The 24,158-nt window shown below is 53.6% G+C and overlaps 1 protein-coding gene across 1 annotated transcript in view; it reads left to right on the top strand.

The window, feature by feature from the left end:
- The window catches only part of WSCD1 (WSC domain containing 1), a 35,778-nt gene extending 20,296 nt beyond the window's left edge, over positions 1-15,482 (top strand). The window contains 4 exon segments of the mRNA XM_032498464.1: positions 8,967-9,126; positions 10,093-10,257; positions 12,827-13,027; positions 14,394-15,482. Coding sequence (XP_032354355.1) covers positions 8,967-9,126; positions 10,093-10,257; positions 12,827-13,027; positions 14,394-14,746 — 879 coding nt within the window. The 3' untranslated portion in view covers positions 14,747-15,482.
- The last annotated feature ends 8,676 nt before the right edge of the window (positions 15,483-24,158 follow it).

The following is a 24,158-nucleotide window of genomic DNA, read 5'->3' as shown; positions in this document are numbered from 1 at the left end:
GAACTCCGCCTAGCTCTGTAGCCTGCTGGTGGTTTGAAGGGTGCAGGACGTGGGCTTCAGTGAAAGCAGGTGTGTTTGGACACAAAGGAGCACACCCTCTGCCTCACCGCCCCTGCCCTCCGTCTGTTCTGTGTTCTCGACCTCCCAGAGATGCTTCCCTTGGAGGAGGGAGCAGACAAAGCCTTTTTCATACGTGCTTTCCTCTTGCAAGCGCAGCCTTTGAAGTGGCTTTTACATCTCCAGCACTTCCGAAGCCACTGCCAAGGATGTTTCGGGCGTCAGGGCTTACAAGACACAATGCTGGAAGCCGAGAAGACTGTTGATTCACGGACATCCGGCCCCAGGACCCCTTCCTCCCCTCTCCCCCTAGTTGGGGCAGAGCCCGGTAGAGGCGGCTGGGGCTGGGACACCTGCTTACACATGCAGGGAAGCAAGCTGCCCTGTCTGGGCTTCCTTTACACCTGCAGTTCAGGGCGGCTCCCTGGAGAGCCTCCCGCTGCAATCAGAGGAACTCAGCTGGTCTGGACCTGCTGAAGGCCAGTCTCCTCGGTCCATGACGTGGAGGTGTCCGCCTGCGTGCTGGACGCTGGGCAGCGGCTGCCTTCCCTCCCGTGGTGGGCTCTGGTCCTCCCAGCGCTCCGTGAGGGGGGATGGTCGGGCCCCTTCCTGCAGCAGGGCCGATGCAGGTTTGCGGGAGTGAGAGCTCTCACGCTCGGGCACGGAGCCCCCGGCTTTCCATGCCACTCTTGGCACCACACACCCGTGCTTTTTATGCTGCTGCCTCTCTGTGTGACATCAGCGGGGATGGGGAAGGGGACAGCCGGCTGAGTGGCTGACGGGGAGACAGGAGACAGAAGAAACAAGAGGAAAGGGAGTGCGACTTTGGTCCTTTAAGTTATTTTCAATGGATAATAGCCTCACACGGAACACAGTAAAGAGATACCCAAAGGGTGTCGAAAGGCAAGCCTTCCTTTCTCCCCTGTGTGTCGTCCACTCGGTGTCCCTCCTTGGACGCAGCTGATGGGCCAGACCTCCCGAGTCCACTCTCAGAGAGTCTATGAATATTCAAGCGGTTATTCCTTTACAGAGTCATGATGCCTTTGCAAACCCCACAGATGGTAACGAGCCACACACACTACCCTGCCCCTCACGCCTTTCCGGCAACAGTCTATCTCGGAAGTTGCTCCAGATTGGCACAGAAAGCGCTTTCCCACTCTTTTATTCCATTACACGGATGTCCTATAATTTATTTAACCAATCCCCTGCTGTTAAGCATTTAGGTTGTTTCCAGTCTTTTGCTTTTACAAAGGCTGCAATGATTATCCTTGTAGGTGGGTCGTTTTGTCTTGGCGGATCTGCCAGATAAAACTTATAGGAGGTGCTGGGGTCAAAGGCTATATGTCCTTGTCATATGAGTAAACTTTGCCAGGCTGCCCTTGGCAAAGGTGGAGTTAATTTTACGCCCCTGCTGGCTACAAGTAAGAGGGAAACCAGGGACTCCTGTGACTCCTCTTTAAGGGAGGACGGCTTCAAAACAGCATCCCTGGTCGATTCCTCGGTATTTGGCTGGGGGTTGGGGGGGGCACCTCCCCTGGCGGAGCCCATCGGGGCTCAGAGAATTCTGCCTTGTGGTTACAGATACAAAACCTGAAGATTTTAAGCTCTTCAACTCCTATTTCCAGCCTTTCTTCATATTTACAGGCACAAATCCAGGCTCCTGCAGTCTCACATTGGAGCATGTGAGGAAAGGTGCCTGCTTGCTCTTGGTGTCTTATGCCCCCGTACATCTTAGAGCTTTGTACGTCTCCCCTCGAGATGCACCTCAAGGACCCATTACTTGTTCGGCTCTGGCCAGTGACGCTGCGAGCTGTTCAGGTCAGAACAAGGATGCCAGGGCATCCAGGGTTCTCAGCAAGTGGCCTTTGTCCTACAGGCATAGGAATCTGTGCTGTCAGCCTGGCTCCTATCCTGGCCTCCCCTGTATTGTCGGATGGGGCTGGGATGGCGGCTGCTTCCTTGAGTCTCATTGTTTAGATCCACAGAGTTTTGCAGCTGTGAGGAGCAGAGTCACTATTTCCAGCTTTCAGGTTGAAAGCGGGTCTTGGCAAGACACACTCAGTGGAACGGGGCCAAACACATACGCTGACACTTACGGGGGGTGTCACCCCCCCCATGAGGTGGAGCTCACTCCTGGGGCCAGGACAGGAACCGGGTGACTGTGACCCATGGCAGAGGAAGGTCAGTGCCTGGCAGGGATGAAGGAGTCTTGGAGGGAGGCTGAGGGAGGAGGGCTGCAACTTTTTGGAAGGGTTAGAGCTGGAGGATGAGGGATGTGAGGAGCGCATCCCAAAACTGGGCAATGGTTGAGTAGGGGCGAGGTGACGGGGAGGCAGCCAGCTTGTCGGGAGTGCAGAGCTCTGTGGTGCCCTGTGAAAGTAGGGCGGGGACTGCAACGAGCCTTGGATGCCTGCCTCAAAAGTCCAGATGTTTTTCGGTGGATAAGAGGGAGCTACTGACTGTGTGGTGGGGGGCGGGGATGATACGACTGGGGTGGGGTTTCATGGCTGTGGGTAGGATGCTCTGGGGTGGAGGGTGGTCTCTGTGGACCTCTTTGGGAGGCGGCAGTCCTCAGGGCCATCCCCAGAGATGCCTTGGCAAAACTGCGACCGAAGTCTACCTGTGTCCTGGCTCTGGAATTGGGGGATTCCAGGAAGGGCAAGGATGCTTCCAAGTAAAACCACCATCTACCCAGCAGAGTGAGCCTTTGGTTCCCACAATGTCTTTCATCCCTTCTCCCTCGTCCTGCCCTGTGGTTATTGGTATGACTTGGACTCAAGCCTTTTGGGTGGTCCCAGTGGAAGCTTGGCCTGGGACCCTGACCTCACTCTAGGGCAGGACTTCTCACCCTTGCCACTGTCGACATTGCAGGTCGGGTAGTTGTTTGGAAATCTGTTGGTACATCGTAGGATGCTTAGCGGCATCTCTGGGCTCTGCCCGCTGCGTGCCAGTAGAGCCCCCCACTTAGCTGTGACTGTCTCCAGACATCGCCGGGGTCCCCTGCAGGGCCCTCCATCGATAACCACTCTCCTAGAGGGCCAGCTTGGAGGTGTTGGCTCGGCCATGCCCAGGCCTGGTCCACGTTCTTCACACATCTGCATCCTGGTGATCGTCTTTTCCAACTGTTTAGTGAGTAGAAGAAGTGAATTTCGCCTCCAGCGTTGAGATCTGGTGAATGTGAGATCAGATGGTGTTTCAGCCAATGCAGGCCTGTGGAGGTCAGGGACCTGTTGGCAGGAACGGTTTTCTCTGTCCTCTCCTGGACGTGGAGAGAGGTGAATTTGAGGATGTCTGGCTGTACTTTTCTGACCGAAGTGCCAAGCACTTTCTCTCCGGAAAGGCCAGCGGCACTGAGGCTGCAGAGACGTCCCATGGCAGCTTCATCGCCTCCTAATTTGGCTGCAAGACAAGCTCAAATGTCCTGCGATGTGGGAGCGGTTACATTATGCCACGGCCATACGGTGGACTATAATGCAGCCATTGAAAATGTTTTCAAAGACTTTTATGACGGAAAAGGCTCACAGCAGAAGGTTAAATGGGGCAGAGCTAAATCTGGGGGTGGGGGCTGCAGGCTTAATTAGGGCTGGCTGGGCAGGGGGGCTGGGAGCAGCAGATGCCAGAGGTGGATCATGGAAGTGGGAAAAGGGGGCACCCTCCTCGTGCTGTGCCCCAATTTTGAGCACTATCTGAGGTTTATTTGCGGCTCCAATTAGAAATCTCTACTGTTTTGGGGTTTTGTTTTTTTTTTTTTGCTAGTTGGTTAAAATGGATTTGGGAAGCTCCCAGAGTGTAGTTTGACAGGGACAGAACATTTGGGGCAGTATCAGCACCTTAATGATCTGACTCTGCCAGTGAGAGGCACTTGACCAATGTGATGTGTTTTTAAACTCGGTAAAATGATCTTGTCTAATTTTCTGCAATTGCGTTGGAGAAGGAAGAAAACCTGCTCATTCTCAGTACTCATGATCCTGTCACCTCCCTCATTTGGACAGAAGGTGAGAATGAGCTTAGGTATTTGCATTGGTACCAGTCTGGGTCCAGGGTAATTCATTTCCAAGCCCCATTTTGTGCGCAGGTGGGTAGACCGTTTGCGGGAGTGCGTGTTCCCAGGGTGGGGCGGATGCCTGAAATCTAACACCATCTGCAAATAGGTTACTAACGTGTGACGCCTCACCAGCTATTACGCCTTGTGATCTGAGGTTGGTTCTCCCTGCAATGTCTAGTGGTTCTACTGAGAAAAGCTTTGGAGGGAGAGAGGTGTTACCCATTCTGCTCGCCCTTGTTTGGCCTATTTTGGGTGTCTAAGTTCTTCGTGCAGAATCGTCGTCCCTGGATGTTTTCCCACTGACCTTTCTTCTGAGGGTTTTCCTTTGTCCCCTTCATGGCAGCGCTAACCCAGTTGCCTATGGGATGGAAAGGCACTCACCAACGTGGAGCCCGCTTGTTCTCTGCTGGGTGGCGGCTCTGGCCAAATCCGCTTGGATCCCAACAGATGCGGTCCATCCCGCGTGGCCCCTTTCCCTCCACGTGGCACGAAATTTCACGTCTCTGCCAAGGGTTGGGTCTGTAAGGGTCTGGGTTTGTGAGTTACCAGCTCTGTCTGCTATCTGGGGTCTGCAGAGAGCCATTGCCCAAGGGGACATCCCCTAGGGGCCCCTGGAGACACTCTGACATTTGCCCCAAACCATCTTGAGGCAGCACCTTTGAGGCTGGACACATGGAAGGGGGTTGGTGGGTCAGCTCTTCGTGTGGAGAATGGATTCAGAGGGAAGGCCAGTGCCTCTGTCCCCACCACGTGCATTTAGCCTTCCCCGGACTCGAACTAACCACGCTGCTGAGAATCTACTCTCTGAAAGTCACCTTAATAATACAGCTGTCCCTTGAACAACAGGAGTGTGAACTGTGCTTGTCCACTTACACGCGGATCTTCTTCAATAAATCGGTGCCGCAGTGCTACATCCTCTGCCGCTAGTTTAATCTGTGGATGCAGAACCGCAGACTTGCGGATTCGCGGGTTCCAGTATCCGCAGCAGGTCCTGAGACTGATCCCTGCAGATAACAAGGGATGACCGTATTTCATTCCATCCTTGAATCCCCTTTACATCTGGAGAATTCAAGACTCAGTCCATCTAAATTTAAACTCACACCTGCTGACTCCAGAGCGCTTCATCATTAAGCGATACCCCCTTCACGGATGACAAAATCGAGGCTCTACTACCAGGACCTACTCCGTGACCCCTTGGCCATGCCCAAGCCTTTGCACGTGGACCCAGCGGGCCCAGGCCTGGCCGTATCATGACCTGGCTCCAGACTGTGCCCGCCCACCCCGCAGCCCCTGCCCGAGGCTGCATCCTGGACACCCAGGCTCAGGCTGTCGAGGAAGTGCGGGGTTAGGATGCGCCTGTCCCTACCCCACCTGCGGACTCAGCTGCGCCAGCTCCCTCTCTAACGCCGCGTCTGTTTAATTGAAACGGTCCCACATCTCTGTCCCCGCTTTCTTCTGCTGCTTTGCTTTTTCAGTTCGTTTTCTCCCCTTCTCTCTGCCTCTCACTTGGGCTTAGGGTGGAAGTGCGGGGAACAGGGAGGTTGGCAGAGAGATAAGATTCATCAATATTTAATTTTTATGGAAATCATGTCTTAGAAATCCCCTAGAGGCTGAAAATTGTTCTGTGTTTTCAGAATCCAGTGATGTTGCTGAAGAGGTTATGTTGTAAATAAAACCACATTACTGTCTGCGGCTCTCCCGTCGCTCGACAAACACCTGGAAACTTGACAGTTTAATCCACTCAAGGAAGCAAAAAGGTTCAGGTCACGGTCGGGGGCAGCCAGGACCCAGCCCTGGGAGATAGGATTGTGAGGTGTCAACCTCAGCAGCACCCTCACCGTCGGAGAGGGAGACAGAACCAACCCGCCCTGAACACACTTTTTTTTCACTCTGTTGATGAAATGTTCTTGTCTGAACAGGAATCCCAGGACAGCACAGCCCCCTGGGGTTCCTGTTGTCGGGGAGGGGTTTGCTCAGATGTGACAGGTTTTCTTCTCTTTATTCATGCCCGGGGTGCAGAAGACCAACAGAAGGCTTATGTCCAAGCCCATCGCCAACAACTCTGGGGGCGGAGTTGGGATCTGGGAAGGGTATTCATTCATTCATTCATTCATTCATTGGTTCACCCATCAAACATTCATTAAGCATCCACCCTGTTCTAGACACTGTTCTAAGTACTGAGAATGCAGCAAAGCCCACCAGACACACCAAAATCCCCGCTTACGTTCTCCTGGATCGAGGCAGACTGTAAGCCAGGTAAATAAGTGACAATGACGGCAGCTGTGGGCCAGGCTGTGCAGGTTGCAGCGTTAGGGCCTCATGGTGGCTACTGAGTACACAAAGCAATTCTTTTTTTACATGTCTGATCAAGACCAAGGGCCCCACGTTCTCCTTGAGGGAGGGGCTTCCCACTGTTGCTTGATCCTGAGCTTTGGGGGCCTTGGAGGGGGAGCCAAAGTGAGGAATTTTAGGAGCCAAGCTCTCAGGTCCTCTGAGTGTCAGGAAGGTGGTCTGGGGCCCACCTCCCGTACAATGAGAGACCTTCAGAGATGAGAGTAGGAGACTCTACTACGTGCTGGGCCTGGGCTGGGCCCTTTCCCTGCATCATCCTCCCTTCATTCACCCAGCACTCTTCAGTGTGAATATTACTGTGCCCACGCGACAGATGAGACGGCCGAGGCTCGGCAAGGAGGGGGTGGAGGGGTGGTCAGTTACTGGCCCAAAGTCACACAGATATTAAACTGTGGTCCTAGGATTTGAGTCCAGGTCTGTTGGATTGTAAACCTGGTGCTTTCTCTGCTGCCCGGTGCTTCTCCCTGGTACCTCTGGACACAAACCCATGGACACCCAGAATGACTACCTCCCCCCTTTCCCCATTCCTGGGAGAAATCCCCAACTCAAACCTCATCCAGAAAAGGCATGAGGAGAGATGTCCAGGTCTCACTGGCCCTGTCAGTGGACCAGAGGGAGAGAAATGAGGTCCTCTGACTCTTGCAGACAGGCCAAATTAAGGGCTATGTCCATTTTACAGATAGAGAAACTGAGGTTCCAAAAGAGGAAGTGATTTGCTCCTGGAACCAAGGACTGTATAGCGTTTTTCTAATCCAAAAGGGAGCGCTGAGTTCTGGAAGCAGATTTGGGGTATGTGTGTGTAGAGATGTGTATATGTGTGTGTGTGTATGTAGGAGTGTATGGGTGTGGGTGTGTGTGTAGGGGTATGTACTGTAGGAGCAGTGAACGCATCCTCTCTAATGTCCCCACGTGGCAGCTCAGTCCTGAGAGGGGAGCACGGGCCTGGACCCTGCTGAAATTCCTGGCAGAGGTGAAGCTGCCCCGGAGCCTTGGCGAAAGACAAGGGAGGCAGGGAGAGGCCTTCATAGGAGCTGCGAGGCATCTGGGAGAGCATCCCGCCTGCGCTTGAGAACAACCCTTCCCTGGGGACAGCCTTCCGTCCCCCTCCCTCCTAGGACCCCTCCTGGCCCCCAGGCTCTGCACCACCCTCCCTTGGCTGGGACACCACCTCTTGTCTTCTCTGAGGGCTGAGATCCTCGGCTCTGCCAAGCCACACTCAGAAAACGCTATTGATTTTCTTTTATTTATTTATTTATGCGATTTTGCTGTGGGCAAAAAATAAAAAGGTTTGTTCAGCGTTTCCCTCAGCCACGAGATGTCTTCTCCACCCACTGCTTCCCTCCCTTCCTCCTTCACACGCACTCAAGAGACTCCTCTCCTCTCTCTGTGCTCTGGGGGGACCTCGCATCTCCTGTTTGCAAGATGCACGGAGAGGCAGAGCTGAAATGGGGCCAAGTGTCTGCCTAGCGCCTGGCACATAGTAGGGGCCCAAGTCATAAGTGTGGGAGCGGAGGTGGAGGAATCGTTGAGCGAGCGCGGCTGACGCCCACAGGGATAAGCAGGCTGAGGACGGCCAGTTCCTTGGGGAAAGCGCCTACTGTATGCTGGGCCCAGCGGGGGCCATCTGGATCTTTCTCAGCTAGTCTTCGCAACGAATGTGCAGGGTGGGCTTTATCCCCTTTGTTTCACGGTGAAATTCAGAGAGGTTCAAAGTGACCCTGCCCTGACCTGAATTCACATCCAGGCTTTCCGGATGCCAGCGCCCCAGCTCTCTCCACTGTGTGGTGGGTGCAGCCTCCCCAGAGGGAACAAGAAAACATGTGAAAGACTGCCAGGAGCTGGCGTGGCCCTTTCCTAACCCTGGCAGGGCCCCTCTGTTTTCGGGAAGCCCCCCTCAGGCTGAGCAACTCCAAGGAATCAAGATCTGCTGGTGCCCACCCCTCCCGTCCTGGAGAGATGCTGTGTGGGGGTCCCTCGCCAGCCCTGTGCCCCATCCCACAGCAGGACCTCAGAAACAGGGTTTAGGCTGGTCTCTTCCCAGGGAGGGCTGGTGGGAGGGAATTCCAGACCTCACTCAGTGCTCACAGTCTGTTGGTTAAAGATGTTGAGTGCGGAGCTGCCCTAGGGGGCTTCTCCATCCCATCCTGACCCCCACACACGTTCGTTCAGATGATTCCCCAACTACAGTGTCTGGCCCCTTCCTGACCCCCTAGGCATCTCCAAAGTCCAGTCCCAGTCCACCCGCTGGACTGGCCCCTCCATAGGAGCTCCGCTCATACTGTGGGGTAACGGTTGATTTGTCGCCGGCCAGTGATGAGCTCCTGGAGGGCAGAGGTCCCTTCTCACTGAGCTTTGTTCCCCCTGGGTTAGGGCCCAGAGCCCAATGCTGGAAGGATGGACCGACACCTCTGTCCATCCCAGGCAGCTGGCAGGACATCCCACATGCTCCCCCAGCTTGGCCCCTGCATTCACCCAAGACGCTCCTCTTTCCTCTCTCTTCCTTCCATGGCAGGAGTTCCCCCTGGCCATCCTCAGGGGCTGGGAGTGTTACTGTGCTTACCCCACCCCCCAGTTCAACCTGCGGGATGCTGTGGACGCCTCGCTGTGTGGCCAGGAGCCTGAGGCACAGAGGCTGGCCAAGTACTGCGAGGTCTACCAGACGCCCGTGCAAGGTGGGTTCTGCTTCAGAGGTGGGCAGGCGGGCAGGATCCTCCTCCTGTGTCTCCTGCTGGTTGTGACACTTGGCCTTGGGGTTTGGAGAGGCCCACCATGGCTAAGTGTATAGCCTGGGGCAGGGGGAGGTCTTGGTGGGTGGTCCCCTCTTGGGCTAATGGGAACAGGGAGACCTCTGCCATCCCTGGAGGATGGACCCAGGATGCAGGGCTCAGTTTGAAGAGCACCTGACCTTTTTCCGAGTCTCTCTGGGGATGAAGGTGGTCTGAGGGAGAGCAGGGAGGCAAGGCCCTGAGAGATAGCAATGGCAAGGTGGTGGGGTTGGGTGGCAGGGCAGCCCAGTGGCCACAGGGACCTCCCTGGAGACCAGTGAGTGCCCCTGGCTGTGCCCAGACCCCAGCATCCTCGTCGTGCGAGTGTCAGAGGAGCAGATAAGGAGAGCAGGTGGGGTGGGACAAGCCCTGGGGTCTTGGGGGCATTCGCCTGGTGATTTCCTGGGCTCCCTGCAGCAGCCCTGGGGGAGGAAGAGGAGGCACAGAGAGCTTACTGGCCTGAAATTAGTCCAGCCCTGCTTCGTTGCTGCTCTGCCTGTTGTGTGGCATTGTTCTGTCCGGCCACGATCCCCACCCACCTCCCCTGCAGAATCTGGCATCATCTGTGCTGTGCCAGAAGGGTTTGGCTGTGACCCCTTTGGAGACACAGTGGGGGTTGGGGGTCCAAAGGGCACCAGTTCCCACCCAATTCCTACCCTGAGAGGCCTTGCCATCACTGGGGCTTTCTCTGGCCAGCCCCAGACCTGTGCCGCCAAGGTCAAGGTGGCAAACACCTTCCCCTCTTTGGACCTCAGTTTTCCCATCAATTAAGTGGGAGTCTTGGATCAACACTTCCCATTTAGGGGAGTCTGATAGTGTGTCTGCAAGCCATGGTGGAGGCGGGTAACCCTGAGATGACTTCTGGACTTTCAGACACCCGGTGTACCGACCGGAGGTTCCTGCCCACCAAATCCAAAGTGTTCGTGGCTCTGTCGAGTTTCCCGGGAGCCGGGAACACGTGGGCGCGGCACCTCATCGAGCATGCCACTGGCTTCTACACAGGGAGCTACTACTTTGATGGAACTCTCTACAACAAAGGTGAGCACAGGCTGCAGGGGAGGGAGGGAGGCAGCTCCCAGCGCCCAGACCCGTGGCCTCTCCCGCCCAGCTCCTCCTTGGAGCACCTGAACCGTCCTTCCTAAACTTGAATGGGCTTAAGAATCATCCTGAGGGCTTATTAAATTCAACAGATTCCTGGTTTGCACCCGCAGAGAGTATGATTCAGTTGATCTGAGATGGGGCCTAGGAGCTGGCATTTCTGACAGCCCCCAGGTGATGCTGATGAGGCCAGCCCGAGGACCACACCTGGAGGGAAAACTCACAAGATCTGTGCTGCATTCAAAGGGAACGCCCAGTAGCTCAGGTTCCTCTCTATAAACATCTCTTAAATTTTCCTTAATTTTCCAAACCCTCAGTAATTATGGGAAACTGACTTTATCTGCTCATTCCTTTTTTTTCTTGAGGCAAGGGTAGCTGATCAAAATACTACTTTTAAAAAACAGGTCCAAAAATCTTCAAGAGTTTAATGATTTCTAATCTTTCTCTTGTAGAAATAAGACGCCTCATTATGTCAAGTAAATGAACTTTAAAATGGCTCAAATCTCTGCACTGTTTAAGACTCAGAACCTCAGATAAGCCAAGTGGGATCTATATTTGGTGAAATATATTTCTCTGCTGACGATTGTTGCAACAGTTTCTCCTGGGTTCTCAGCTTAGAGCTTGGTTTAGGAAAAGAGGACATACCATCAGTAACATCCTAGAGAAAACAGAGACTTGCTGTGGTTGGCAGAGGGTTCTGAAATCGCCCACAGCCGTCTTGGTCTGCTTGGGAAAAAACCAGGGGTGTCCACATAACCCAGTTCATCATCCTTGGGAGTCCTGAGTGTTACGGTACCTACAGGTGAAGTGGCCAGATGAAGCATGTGGTCCTGCCCGCTCTGGGCCAGTCCCCTGGGCACCACCTACTGTGGACAGGCTCCAACTACCCACCACGCCCACTTAGGAGGCCACCACCTTCCTTATTCAGACAGCTGGCTGTCTTCGTCTACAAATGGCTAAATGGCCCGCTGGCTCGATAGCCAGGTGGAAGGGTTGGGGTCACACTGCCTCAAAATGGCTTTAGAGATACCCAGCGTATCTTTGAGCCTCAAGGGACTGGTTAGATGTAGCCACTGACCTCAGAGCACTGACAGAGCAATGACACACACACACGTGAACTTTGCAAGGCAGCTCCAGTGCCAAAATGCCAAACCTGTCACGGGTGGGTGTGGTGTGAGTTACAAGGAAAAGTGGTGGCTGTCGAAATAGGCTGAGGCAGTAAAAACGGCACCCTGGGCCTCAGGGTGTCAAAGACCTGATCTCCTGTTTACTCAGCCCATGGTTTGACGCATTCTTTCCCGGAACTTCCCAGCTGTTTAACAGAATGAATCAAAGCAAAGACTTTTCGTGTTTGGCCTGTGGCAGAGATGAGTTTGAAACAGGTGTTGAGTTTCAACAGGCGACCCCAGATTTCCGGATTCAAAAGAGACTTGCATTTTCCAGGCTTCAGAGACTCCCTCACTGCTCACTGTAGATACAGGTGCTTCCCGGCCATTCATGAAGGGGTGTGTGTTTGGGGGGTGGGGGGGACTCATGTATGTTTCTAAGAGCACAAGACAAGCTTACGCACATTTATGGAGCATGACCCCAGAGCTGGATGGCATGGGCTATGTTGGGATGTGGCCAGGGGACTAGGTTCAGGGGTATCCTTCCAGGAGCCTTCTATGACATCTCGCTCCACCCCCTGACTAGTTGCCCTTATTCTTTGTTCCCTTAAGCCCCTGTGCGCTGTATTACGCGTGGGCTAGTCCCCCGCCAGACTGTAAGCTTAAAGACAGGGTCTGGGTCCTACCCCTTTACCCCCGACATAGAGTCCAACACAATAATCTTTGTTGATAAGTGGGTGACTCTGTAGGGATGAGTGAGAGTCTCCGGAGATGTAAGGCTGAGGCCCTGCTATAGGACCATGGCATAAAGTCAGAGGGTGGGGCTGCAGCTGCTGACAGCCCTTGAGTCTGTTGAAAGGGAGCCTGCCCCTTCTGTGGGGAGCTGGGTAGAAGCCAGACCTCAAAGGGACATAAAGCAGTGTGGAGAGAGCCCTGGCTCTGTTGCTGGGGTGCTGTGTGATCCTGAGCAAGTCACATACCCACAGTGAGCCTCAGTCGCTTCATCTGGCTGCGCCTGCAGCCATAGTCAGTTCACAGGGTTGTCTGCAATGCTCAGGTGAGAGTGCCATGACGCTGCCGGGACACATGCATCTCCAGCATCCAGAGATGGGGCACGGTCAAACCTCTGCCTCCTGACTTCTGCAGTCTACAGGAAGTGCCTTATCTCCTTGCTCTTGGAGACACCATCCTTCCCCAGTCTTGGATGCCTCCTGCTCTCACTGTCTCTTGGGCAGGGTCAGACCCTAGCAGCCATTCACAGGCACCCCCAGCACCCTCAGCTGTGCCCCCAGTCTCGGCTCTCTCTCGGGGGTGCAGGTTAGCATTCAGACCTGTCTGCTGCTTTGGTAGTGGGGGCCCCATGATGCCTTCCTCCCAAGGGCCATCTCCTTTCTCCTGGGCAGGGTTTAAGGGCGAGAAGGACCACTGGCGGAGCCGGCGCACCATCTGCGTGAAGACCCACGAGAGCGGCAGGAGGGAGATTGAGATGTTCGACTCCGCCATCCTGCTGATCCGGAACCCGTACAGGTCCTTGGTAGCTGAGTTCAATCGTAAATGCGCCGGGCACCTGGGCTACGCAGCTGATCGTAACTGGAAGAGCAAAGGTGAGCAGAAGGGGCCAGGGGCCGGGGGGACCCACTGCAACTTTATTCATGGAGTCAGTCTGCTGACACTTACTGAAGTCCTACTGGGTGCCAGGCCCTGGGCAAGACACTGGGGGCCCAGGCTAAAGGGGGCCGCGATCTCTGCCCTCACAGCATGCGCAGTCTAGCCTTTGGGCAATGAATTAAAGAGACACAAGTCAGGGTAGTGAGTGATGTAACATTAAGCCATCAGAAATACAGCTGTGTCCAGCAGTGTGGATGGCATGATAAGACGTGGCGGCCTGAGGCCGGGCAGCCTTGTTCTGTCCCTGCGTGACTCCGGGTCAGCTGAGGCTGGCTGGTGTCCTCCCCTTTCCCCATCGCCCTCCCCCTAGACCTGCCCCCCCAGCTATCCTTGCCCTCTCTTGCTGACTTCCCTTGAGGATGCAGGCATGCTGAGCTCTGATCCCTCCCGGCCCTCTTCCCAGCCCAGTGACCCAGGGCAAACTGCAGACCTTATCTTCTGAGCCTCGGTTTTCTCACCTTAAAAAAGAAGGGTGGTCCGAATCTCATAGGGTCATTGTGAAGATTAGAGAAAGCAAGTGCTTCCCACAGCGTCTGAGGTGGCAACTGTTTTTGTTGGGGTGATTCATGATATTTGCACCCTTCCCTACATGCCCCCCTCCAGACCCACATAATTTCTTAATTTGCTGGAAAAGAAATCTCATGGAGTAGATTCATCTGCAAAGTTGGCCGCTGCCCCTGTTCATGGCTTCATTGTATGCCCCACCGCCCAGCAGGGTCCCAGGTTAAACTGGCAGTCCCACCCACAGGGCATGAGAAGCAGCAATTAGACACCCCCTTCACATAGCTGTGTAGGAGGACCCAGGACAGGAAATCCAGCCCGCACAGCATCTCCACCTCACCAGGAGGCCCAGCTTGGCCTGGCTCACCAGGATTGGACGTGCAGAGTCTCCAGACAGGAAAAGGTGGACGAGGGTCATCTCAGCAGAGATGCCAGCCATTGGTCTTTAACTCTACTGCGTCCAGTAGGCCCGAGACCCCAGGCTCAAGGAAGCCACAGTCCACCAGACAAGGAACCAGCCCTGGGAACTCACAGTCCACATTTGTCTTAACTTGGTGTGTTTCCAAGGAAACTGCTGGGGAAAGGCAGACCCAAGGTCACACCTCCCAGGCGGGCTTAGGACGCCTCAGAGCCCAGCCTGCTAGTAACTCTCCCTGGCACGAGGTCACCAAGAGAGTCTCCCTGCGTCGGGGCTCGGACAGGCTGGCCCTGGGCGGTGGGCGGTGGGGAATCCCAGCCCCCGGGAGGCCAGCCGCCCCGCAGGCACGAGACTGATGCGGTGCCCCCGTCTCCCCGCCCCAGAGTGGCCGGACTTCGTCAACAGCTACGCGTCCTGGTGGTCCTCGCACGTGCTGGACTGGCTCAGGTACGGCAAGCGGCTGCTGGTGGTGCACTACGAGGAGCTGCGGCGCAGCCTGGTGCCCACGCTGCGGGAGATGGTGGCCTTCCTCAACGTGTCGGTGAGCGAGGAGCGGCTGCTCTGCGTGGAGAACAACAAGGAGGGCAGCTTCCGGCGGCGCGGCCGGCGCCCCCACGACCCCGAGCTCTTCACCCCGGAGATGAAGGACCTGATCAACGGCTACATCCGGACGGTGGACCAGGCCCTGCGTGACCACAACTGGGCCGGGCTCCCCCAGGAGTATGTGCCCAGATGATAAGCCCCGGCCCGCTCTGCCCACCCTGCGGGGAGCCAGCCGCCCCAACGGGGCTGCGCGCATGCGCGGACGGTTCCTGGCGCCTCCCTGGGATGCTCAGACGCCCGGGGGCTGCATCCCTCTCGCGCAGGGAGACCCGGACATGAGTTCCGGCCAGGCAGACCCGATGTCACAGGACAGATGCAAAGGGGGACACACTCCTAGCTAGACCCTCTTAGACTCCCTGCTCACAGTGCCGTAATGATGCGCCAAAGCCACCACGCTGGGTGTGCCCGACACTCCCGCACGCAGACGCAGTCAGACGTCGATGCACACGCCAGGTGATGTGTTCCGGAGGCTGCCTGTCTGTCTCTCTAACACACAGACACACAGGTGCACCCTGGGCTGTCGGAGGCCCTGGGCTTCCTGTTTGCAGCCCGGTGCAGGCTTGCTGGCTGGGGTCCTTGACTGCGGGATGCTGGGCTGGGCGGGTACTTGTGCTCTGAGATGGACTTACAGACTGTGGCTGCCGGGCCAGGCAGCCTGATGGCGTCTGCATCCCACCGTGTGTGGTGTGAGGCCCAGGCACCGCCGGCTCTACAGCCCTTTCTCTCTCTTCTCTGCGGATGGGCTGTCTGCACCACAGGCAGAGTGGAGCCCTCTGCCACACACGCACGCACACGCCAACCTCAGGACCAGCCGCAAGCTCTGTGCACCCCCCACCACCTCATCCAATATCAGCACTCCTTGGACTGGTGCCTCGTTGCCTGGCTTCTTTCTCCAACTGTCCCCATAAAGCTGGGGATTCGCGTCATATCCCGGAAGCAGGGTGTGAGGGCGAGGAGACAGTGGGGCAGGGGTGGGGCTGCACCTCCAGGGGAGCCCGAGACCCCAGGGGCTGGAGACCAGCAATGCCAGCAGAAGGCAGGTTGGGGGCGCATGGGGAGACCCAGGAGGGATGAGTCGGGGTCACTGCGACCGGCTGCCCCACCCATCTTGACAGGCACCTGCTTTCCACAGGGCCACCCACAACACCAGGGTTGTGAGGAAGGGGGGCTGCAAGGCCCATCCACAGGACGCTGGGGGAAAGGCCTTAGCTGAGCTCTGTCCCTCTGTTATTCACCCACCACTTCCTGTCACTGGGCCTTTTTGTCACACCCTCTGTCTCTGCTCCAGTGGGGCTGACATCTCTCCCACTCATTCATCCATTCCCTCAACAAAAGGGGAAGGCCAGTCACAGGCCCTGCGCCTGCTGTGTACAGGCCTCCAGGCCTCCTGAGAAGATGGAATCTTAAGGCCCCACCCCGCTCAGCAGGGACGGGAGAGGGGCTGTCACACAGGGGAGTGAGAAGCCCAGTAGCGGAGGCGTGTGTGTGCTGCGCGGGCTCAGACGGTGTCATCCCGTGAGCCTGGGGTCTTCGGGGAAGGCTTCACAGTGGCTTTGAACTGGTCTTAAGGAATGTGCAGAGCTGATTCCAGCAGAGCAGAGGGGAAGGGTAACTGAGGCAGGGAGAACAGCATGTGCAAAGGCTCAGAGGCTTGGAAGACCCTCAGGTGTTTTGCAAAACAGGTGAATGGATGTGGGGCGTGTGTGTCTCTCTGAGTCTGTGCAGCAGGAGCACAGGAGTGGGTGGGTGAGGACAAAGGGAACACAGAAAGGGACTCTGTCCTTACAGCCACTTAGTGCTCGGTCTGGGAGAGGCAGGGGTGCTGTGCTGATCACCTTCTTGGGTCACCCTTCACTACATCTTGGACTCAGAAATGAGGCTCTGAAGACCAGGGGGCTCAGGTCTGGAGGGTGGGGGTGAGCCCAGGAGCGCACTGACCTGTGAAGGGGAGGAAGGCGGGTGGTCTTGCACTTGGGCAGCCCCTGAGCCCCCCTGCCACTTCTCCAGCTCTGGGGTCACCCTGGCTGGGCTGGCTGGGCTGAACTTCCCCCCACCTGAGTCAAGCTGCATCAAGAGGAGAAAACTGCATGAGGGTTCTGGGAGAGCCGAGTGTGGGGATGTCTTGTCCTCTGCTCCCTGGCCAGTGATGGGGAGGGAGAGGCACCCCAGTGGGCAGGTGGGCTGGAGGGGCCAGGAGAGCTGCCCTTCCTCAGAGGGAAGCCTCCTAAGCCTTCCATTTCACTGGTGAATGGCCTTGAGCATCTCTTTCTGGTGGCCTCCAGGTTCTCCCTGAGTTTCCCCCAAACCCACACTGAGGCCAAGTCTGTTTCCCATCTTCCCAGAGCTGCACTCCACTCAGCTCCAAGCTGGAAACACTGGGGTCTTTATAAACGATTATCGATGTAGCATAGCTCCACGGTTAAGTCTGTGATGGCCCCCTCCCATGAGGCGGGTCCTCCCAAGTTGTAAGAGCGTTTGAGACCCACCAGGAGTTTCCACACTGCCTTGGAAGGGGGGCCAGGGGATACCTGCATCCCAAATCAAATGCAGAGTCTCAAAGGAGACAGCAGCTCTGAGTGATGGGAAAGATGGAAGCTGGCCTCCTCTGGAGACTGGCTCCCTGGCTCTGGCCCCCACTCTCCTGACCACCCAGAAGATCTCTGAGGAGAAGGCTCAGATGCCAAGGGGGCTGTGAGGCCACAAGAGTGGCTGGCGGACCAGCCAGGACCGCAGCCAGAGTATGACCTCCTGGGCTTCCCCCACCACCCCAAGGATCAGGAGAACGGCACCAGCCCGCTCCTCCCAGTAGATTGGTGTGTATGTTCCCTGCTGCTGGGGTACACACAGACCTCCTCTCTTTCCAGGTGGAGTGCCACCTGCTCAATGGCCTTGTAGTTTACTGTGCACCTTAGCCAGGCATGCAGGTGAGTGGGATGATGGGGTCAGGTGTATCCGGATCGAGTGGAGTCAACTCGTGTGGCCAGCCCTTGGCAGATGCTCCCAGATTCTGAGTGAGGGAGGAAGCTCTAAGGCCCTGGATGCTGATGGTCCTCAGCAGCCATCACCTCCCTGCCCTGGGAGTCAGCCCCTCAGAAGCACAGGAAGGGGCTATGTCTGTCCTTTGGGGAAGGTCCATTGGTCTCTCTTCAAGTTTGGTCTCATCTATAGCCCTCAGTTTCTCTGCAAAGAGGATACTGTCCCAGCTGGCCAAGGAATAAGAGGCTCTGTGTTTAGGACAGAAGTGTGACAAACGCATCCGGAGCCAGTCAGATCAGAACAGGGAAGCCGTGACTGTCTACAGATTCCAACTTTAACACCAAGGCTTGTGGAGTTAAGTTACCCAGACCTGTGTTAAAACATCTCGTTTTCATGGATTTCACCCCCATTGTGGATCAATTTGGAAAAGCCAAAGTATATAATTTTTTTAAAAATGAAAACTCATTCTGATAGGCCCAGTGATGTATAAATGAGAGAGAAGAATAGACAGGCTTCCAAACCCTGGGAAGGAAGCTGCTTAATTATGTGAGCATCTTATAATGAGGCCTCTTGCAGCTAAAATTAGATTTTCGGTGCATGAATATGTGATAATGTTTGCACACCAGAATGCATTTCCCCTCCTCTTAAAAGTAGCAGGAGCTGCTCAGTCCTTAGGGGGCCCCAAGAGGGGAGATGGAGGCACTGGGGTTGATCCTTGCGGCTGCAAGAACTCTTGGCGCTGAGGTTTGTTTTCTTTTGACCGGAAATTCATTGGAGGTGTTTAAAGTGTTATGCCTCCAACGGAGTTCATTAAGGTTCGGGGAGAAATTGATTCTTCTGAACCCACATCGATGACCACTCAGTACTGGGCGAGTGGACCTGAGCAAGGTCGAAGTGGAGAGGAAATGGTGTAGGGTCTGCAGATCGAAGGGCTGGGTTGTGGTCCCAGCCCTGCTCTGCTGTGATCTTGGACAAAGCTTTTTTCCTCTCTGGCCTTAGTTTTCCATCCATTTGGGGGAGGAAAAAAACTTTAGTTTCTGAGACTGACTTGCCCAAAGTGCAAAATAAAGGTATTTTACCAATGAGAAAAATGAGTCAGGGGGGTGGGGGGACGAGTTTCCTACAAGGACAGCCGATGAGAATGGGTGGGGGAACTGGGGCGGGAGTGTGGGCTTGTTCCCCGAAACCGCCTGATTGCCCCTGTACTGCCTCCCTATAACTCTTCAAGAATTTGCTGGAAATGAGGCAAGTGTGCACATTCAGCTCATTTGGAAGCGACCCCATTCACTTCACTGCTGATTCTTTGCCAAAATACTTTTGGGTGGGCACCCGAGTTCAATTTTCAGGGCCATGTATCAAGCATCCCCAGTATTTGAAAACCTACTCAGAGGGAGCAGGCCGTTCCAAAGGGCTGAGGTTAGAGAGAGACCATAATTGCTGTAATATAAGTGCCCAGAGTTTTCATCCTAAGTCACAAACACCCTAGGCGAGAGAAAGGCCCTGCTTCTCCAACATATTAATAGAGAAGCATCTTTGGTGGACCTGAGCCCAGCAGTGTGTGTATGTGTGCATGTAGCTGTGGGCTCCAGCTGCCCCTTTAAATCATGTGCCGGCCATCCTGACCACTACAAGTGACAAGAGTCAGGTCATTTGAGAAGCCAGGCTTTGTCAGGTCTTCTCCAAAATGGATAGCACCCGAGGAAAAATAAAATCCTCTTAAAAGCATTTTTATTTATTCCTTCCATACTTCTTTATTTTCAGCTTGATAGATGACTTACTAACGTTTCTCATTCCCTTGGAAAGCCGTATCTACATATTTGTTCCACTGGCTTTTCAACCAGTGGAGACGGAAACAGTATTGTATTTTGTGTTTGTCTTTGTAACCTCAACCCCGGCACAGGACCTGGTAGGCAAGAGGTACAGGAAAGATTAGTGGAAGGAAGAAGGAGGCGTGAAAATCCCAAATCACCTGGCTTTTAAATTTGCCCAGGAAAACAACATGTTCCTGGAAGAAAATAACCATGCTCTTCCTGTTTGTGAGCTGAGGGTAAGTTGCTGAAGACACTTGTTGAATTTTTCCATCAGCTGTTCACTGAGATGCTTGGGGACTGGGTTGAGCTATAACTATTCAGTGCTACAGGTTTAAAAAAAAAAAGGTGGAGAAATATGGTAGCCCCCAAATTCCACTGGAGACTTGTCCTGACTAGGACACACATTCTCAGTCAGCCCTCTGTTCCTGACCTGTGGAGAAGGACAGGAGACAGATTAGCAGGATTCGTGTAGAAAGGCCCTTCCGAGATGTTCAGGAAGACGGACTAATGGCATCATTTCCATCTTTGCTCCCCATGGGGGTCTCCACTGCCAACAGGCACCCTTCTTGTCTGCCTTGGGGCAGTTGGGGAGCAGCAGCTGCTCTCGCCTCTTCAGTTCTGCAGCTCACTTCCCTAAAGTTAATCATTAAACCTTCAGCAAGACATTGTTCTTCTAAATAAAAAACCTCTTTCTATTGAGGCCCCAAAGTATAACACAGAGAACACGCCCATGACACCACCATTCTCTCCTGAGAGCAACAGAAGAGGGAGGGTGTGTCTGGACAGGTGGTGAGAGAGGAAAGGACAGAGGATGCTCTCCCTGGACCCGCTCCCACACCCTGGCTCAGGCAGGAAAAGGTGAGTTTGTCTCCCAGTCCCATTCTCTAGGTTAGGTGAGGGTCTGCCTCCTAGGAGCCTGGAGCTCCCCACCCTGGCAGCCTCGTGGAGTCTAAAGGGCACTGTATTCATTATCTATCACCGTGTGACACATTATCCCCAAACTTGGGCACAGCTTAAAGCCACAACTTTAAACAGCCAGGAAGTGGGCTGGACTGCAGTCTCATCTGAAGGTTCAGCTGGGAGGGGACTCGCCTCCAAGCTCACTCACGTCGTCATTGGCAGGATTCCACTCCCCGCAGGCTTTGGTTGGACTGAGGACCTCAGTTTCTGGCTGGCTGGTGGCCAGAGGCCACACTTAGTTCCATGCCACGTGAGCTTCTCTGTCAGGCATCCCACAACCCGGCAGCTTGATTCATTAGAGGGAGAAAGTGAGAAGAGATCAAGAGAGTGTGAACAAGACAGAAGTCACAGTTTTTTGTCACCTAATCTTGAAAGTCACATCCCATCGCTTTGACTGTATCGTATCTATTAGAGGCAAGTCAGTAGTTTCAGCCCACATCCAGGGGAGGGGGCGATATAGGGGCATGGATACCAAAAGGTGAGATCATTTGGGAGCCATTTCATAGCTGCCCACCAGCTCCAGTGGAGGACCTTTTACCATTGAGTCAGCCCCCTGAAGTCCACCCTGCTTCTGCTTCTGCTGGGCCTGTCCCCAGCACAGTCACATCACAGCCTTCAGCGTCCCCAGCCATGCTTCCTCAGACATGCAGGCTGGCTGGGCTCCTGCCTGCATCACCGTTGAGGGTGAGGGCTCGTTTCCTGCTGTCTCCTCCCTTACAGCTGCAGACATCTCTTCTTGATACTGAGGAGGACTGTCCTGGTCCTCACATTCAGACTGGCAGGGAACCAGCAAGGCAGGAAAACTCTGGCCAGACATCCTCGTGGGATGGCCCATCCATGGGCTCACCCATGAAACCAGCTCTTCGCATAATCCATTATTCCCTGTTCCGCCCAGGCGTCCCCTGTTCCACAGCCACATTAACCTCCACCAGATAATTAAGGGCTTGGCTTTCCATGAGAGACCTTAAATGTCACCTTTCTGCCACCCAATACGTCTTTGAATGACACAGACTCTAATGAGATGTTCAAATATAGAAAACTCAACGAAACGACTCCTTGCTTTCGTCGTGACATTTATTCAGCCAGAGTGATCTGACTACATCACTACATTACTTATAATTTCCACCTGACCTTGGGTGGTGGAGTGTAATCTTTAAGGAAACTAGCCATTTAATCTCCCTTGCCTTATTAGCATTTAATTGCTATGACAAATTACCAGATGTACAAAGGATGTTAGGATTATAATTCAATTTTCCCTTCAAATGGCCCAGTAGCCAAGGGCAGTAGGACCATCTCTGACACCACTGAGTTCTGACTGAGGATGTGGATGTGGCTTGGTCTCTTGCCCCTCAGAGCACTGGGCACAGCTTATCTCAACCATAGCTCCCCCGTCCAAGGACCCTCTGTCTCTCTTGCTCTCTCTCTCTCTCATCACTGGCCTGAGCTTTGCTTTACTGCTCAGGGTCAGGCCAAGCCATGGGGCCAGGAAGAGAAGGTTGGGTGCAAAGGATGCCTGCAAACCCTCAGATCTGACGGCTACACAGGACAGTGGATTCCATGCATGAACTGTGTTAGGCAGATTTTTGATTTCAGAAGAACAACAGATGGAAATAACCCAGAGACACCCTCATTTAGTCTCATTCTTTTAAAGATTCACATTCTGTTCTGTGAATTACTCTGCCTTTTTCCCACGGAAATGCCCTGACACCTCTTGCCTGTCCTAACCCCCTAAATCACTGAGCAAGTCTTACATAGGGTCGCCAGCCTGGGACATGGAGAATGAGACAAGTCCGAGGGAGGGAAAGATCACCAGACCCAGGATCTGCAGGACTTGGGCTCCAGAACTGTCTCTGCTCCTACCCATCCATTCATCTGTGGAAGACTCCGTTCCTTTCTCTCCCACTCAAGCACGGTGGTGGAGCTGACGTCTGAGTTTAAGTTCATGACCTTGTCTTCCTGGACAGTTTCATGAGGACCCCCTGACCTGAGCTGGGGCGACTGGATTATCTCTGTCGGTCACTTGGATTTGGTCCTGAGACACCCCAGCCTGTCTGCTACGTGTGTGAAATGAAGGCACAGGAGCATGGGGGCCAGGGAGCACAGACACCAGCACACACAAGGTCTCTGCAGAGAGACCAATGGAGGATGGCGTTGTCCCGAGAGGAGAACCAAGTAGTAACTATCCCAGAGCGAGCCCGAGATGGAAGCTGTTAATAGCAACGTTAAATGACAACCGAACGCCAAGACAACTGTTGTGCACTTCAACAAACCTTTCATTTGTTTATATTGTTTCCTAGTTCCTTCTCAGTTGCTAATTTACTTTTTACCGATGTGAACTAATGTAGAACGTAGATTTTACCTACCGTTTTATTTAGCATTCTATCATGAATATTTTCCCATTTTGCTTTAGCCTCTTTTATATCTTTCCCCCCAATTTCTCTCCTTTTCCAACTTTCCTGTCCTGCCTCTGATATAGTCCCAAGAGTGGGAACCCATTCACACTGTTCTCTGTACTCCTGTGAGTGTATAAAAGTGCGTGTGTGTGTGTCTCTGTCTAAAAAGCGATATCCACGAATATAGTGCATCATTCAGTGGAAGATAAAAATGCAGAGCAATCTGCGTTGTATGATCACACTTTTGCAAAAACAGGTGATGGCTCCCCCAAATTCAGTTTAATTCCTTTATCATATTTTTGCATAATATTCTCTAGTAAAGATCTCTAAAACAGGGTGCATATGCCTCACTGGCACAAGGAAAAAATATTGAAGGTTTTAATCTCTAATTTTATCTCATCTGTTCAAAATTCGTTTTGTATTTGTTTATCCTACACTTAAGATATTCATACATGCAAATAAATATCCATATTTTTATTGGAGGTGCATGCTGTCGTTAAACGAGCAATCAGAAATACTCAGAGACCACCAGTCTACAGACTCAGGGAACACGACGCACACATTTCCCTTTGGATGGATATCCAGGCTATTTCTAGTCGGGGCCACTGCAAACGATGCTGCAAATAGCATCCCCTACTTACGCGCTTATATACGGGCACTTTTAGAGCTATAGGCCAGGTTCCCAAAAGTAAAATTGCTGATTCACAGGGTGAGTGTGGTTATCATTTTAATCAACATTGGTGGCCTGCTCTCAAAAAAAAATCTGTAACAATTCACATTTCCACCAGCAATGCAGAAAATGCTTATTTTCCTGCATCTTCACAGACCTTGGGAAGGATCACTCTTTTCCATTTTTTGCCAGTCCAATTGGTGGGCTGAGAAATGGCATCCAATCTTTGAGGGCACCGTCACATATAAGTGAGGGCTTTGGACAAGGTGACCTCTATGCTCCTTCCAGCTCAAGTGTCCATGATTCTCTAATTATCTGCTTTCAAAGCTCACCTGCTCCAGGTGTGCCTCTCATTCCCTTTCACTCACCATTTGTAAATCCCAGAGACATCTCTGGGACGGTTCTGGAAACCGACAAATCAAGGACTAGAAAGACAGAGCGCAAGCTGAATGCAGGCCAGAAGATCATCTTGCCAAGACTGTGCAGCTTGTAAAAACCACCTGGGCCAAATCCCTGCGATTTCATCCAGAGCAAATAATAAAAAGCAATCTGTAATATTTCCAGGCTGAGCATATTCATAGTAAATATTTTAAGATCAATGGCTGCACAAAATGCATTTTCCTTGGAGTTTCACTTTCCAAATGGCTTTGCATTCAAAGTGCAATTTCGATAAATATTCATGGAGAAACTCATTGATGTGTTTTACCATTTACGGCTAAAACATGAAAGGTCCTG

This window comes from Camelus ferus, chromosome 16 (genome assembly GCF_009834535.1).
Source record: "Camelus ferus isolate YT-003-E chromosome 16, BCGSAC_Cfer_1.0, whole genome shotgun sequence".
In the NCBI taxonomy this organism is placed as follows: domain Eukaryota; kingdom Metazoa; phylum Chordata; class Mammalia; order Artiodactyla; family Camelidae; genus Camelus; species Camelus ferus.
Note: the sequence above shows the minus strand (reverse complement) of the source record. Positions and strands in the feature narration are given on the sequence as shown.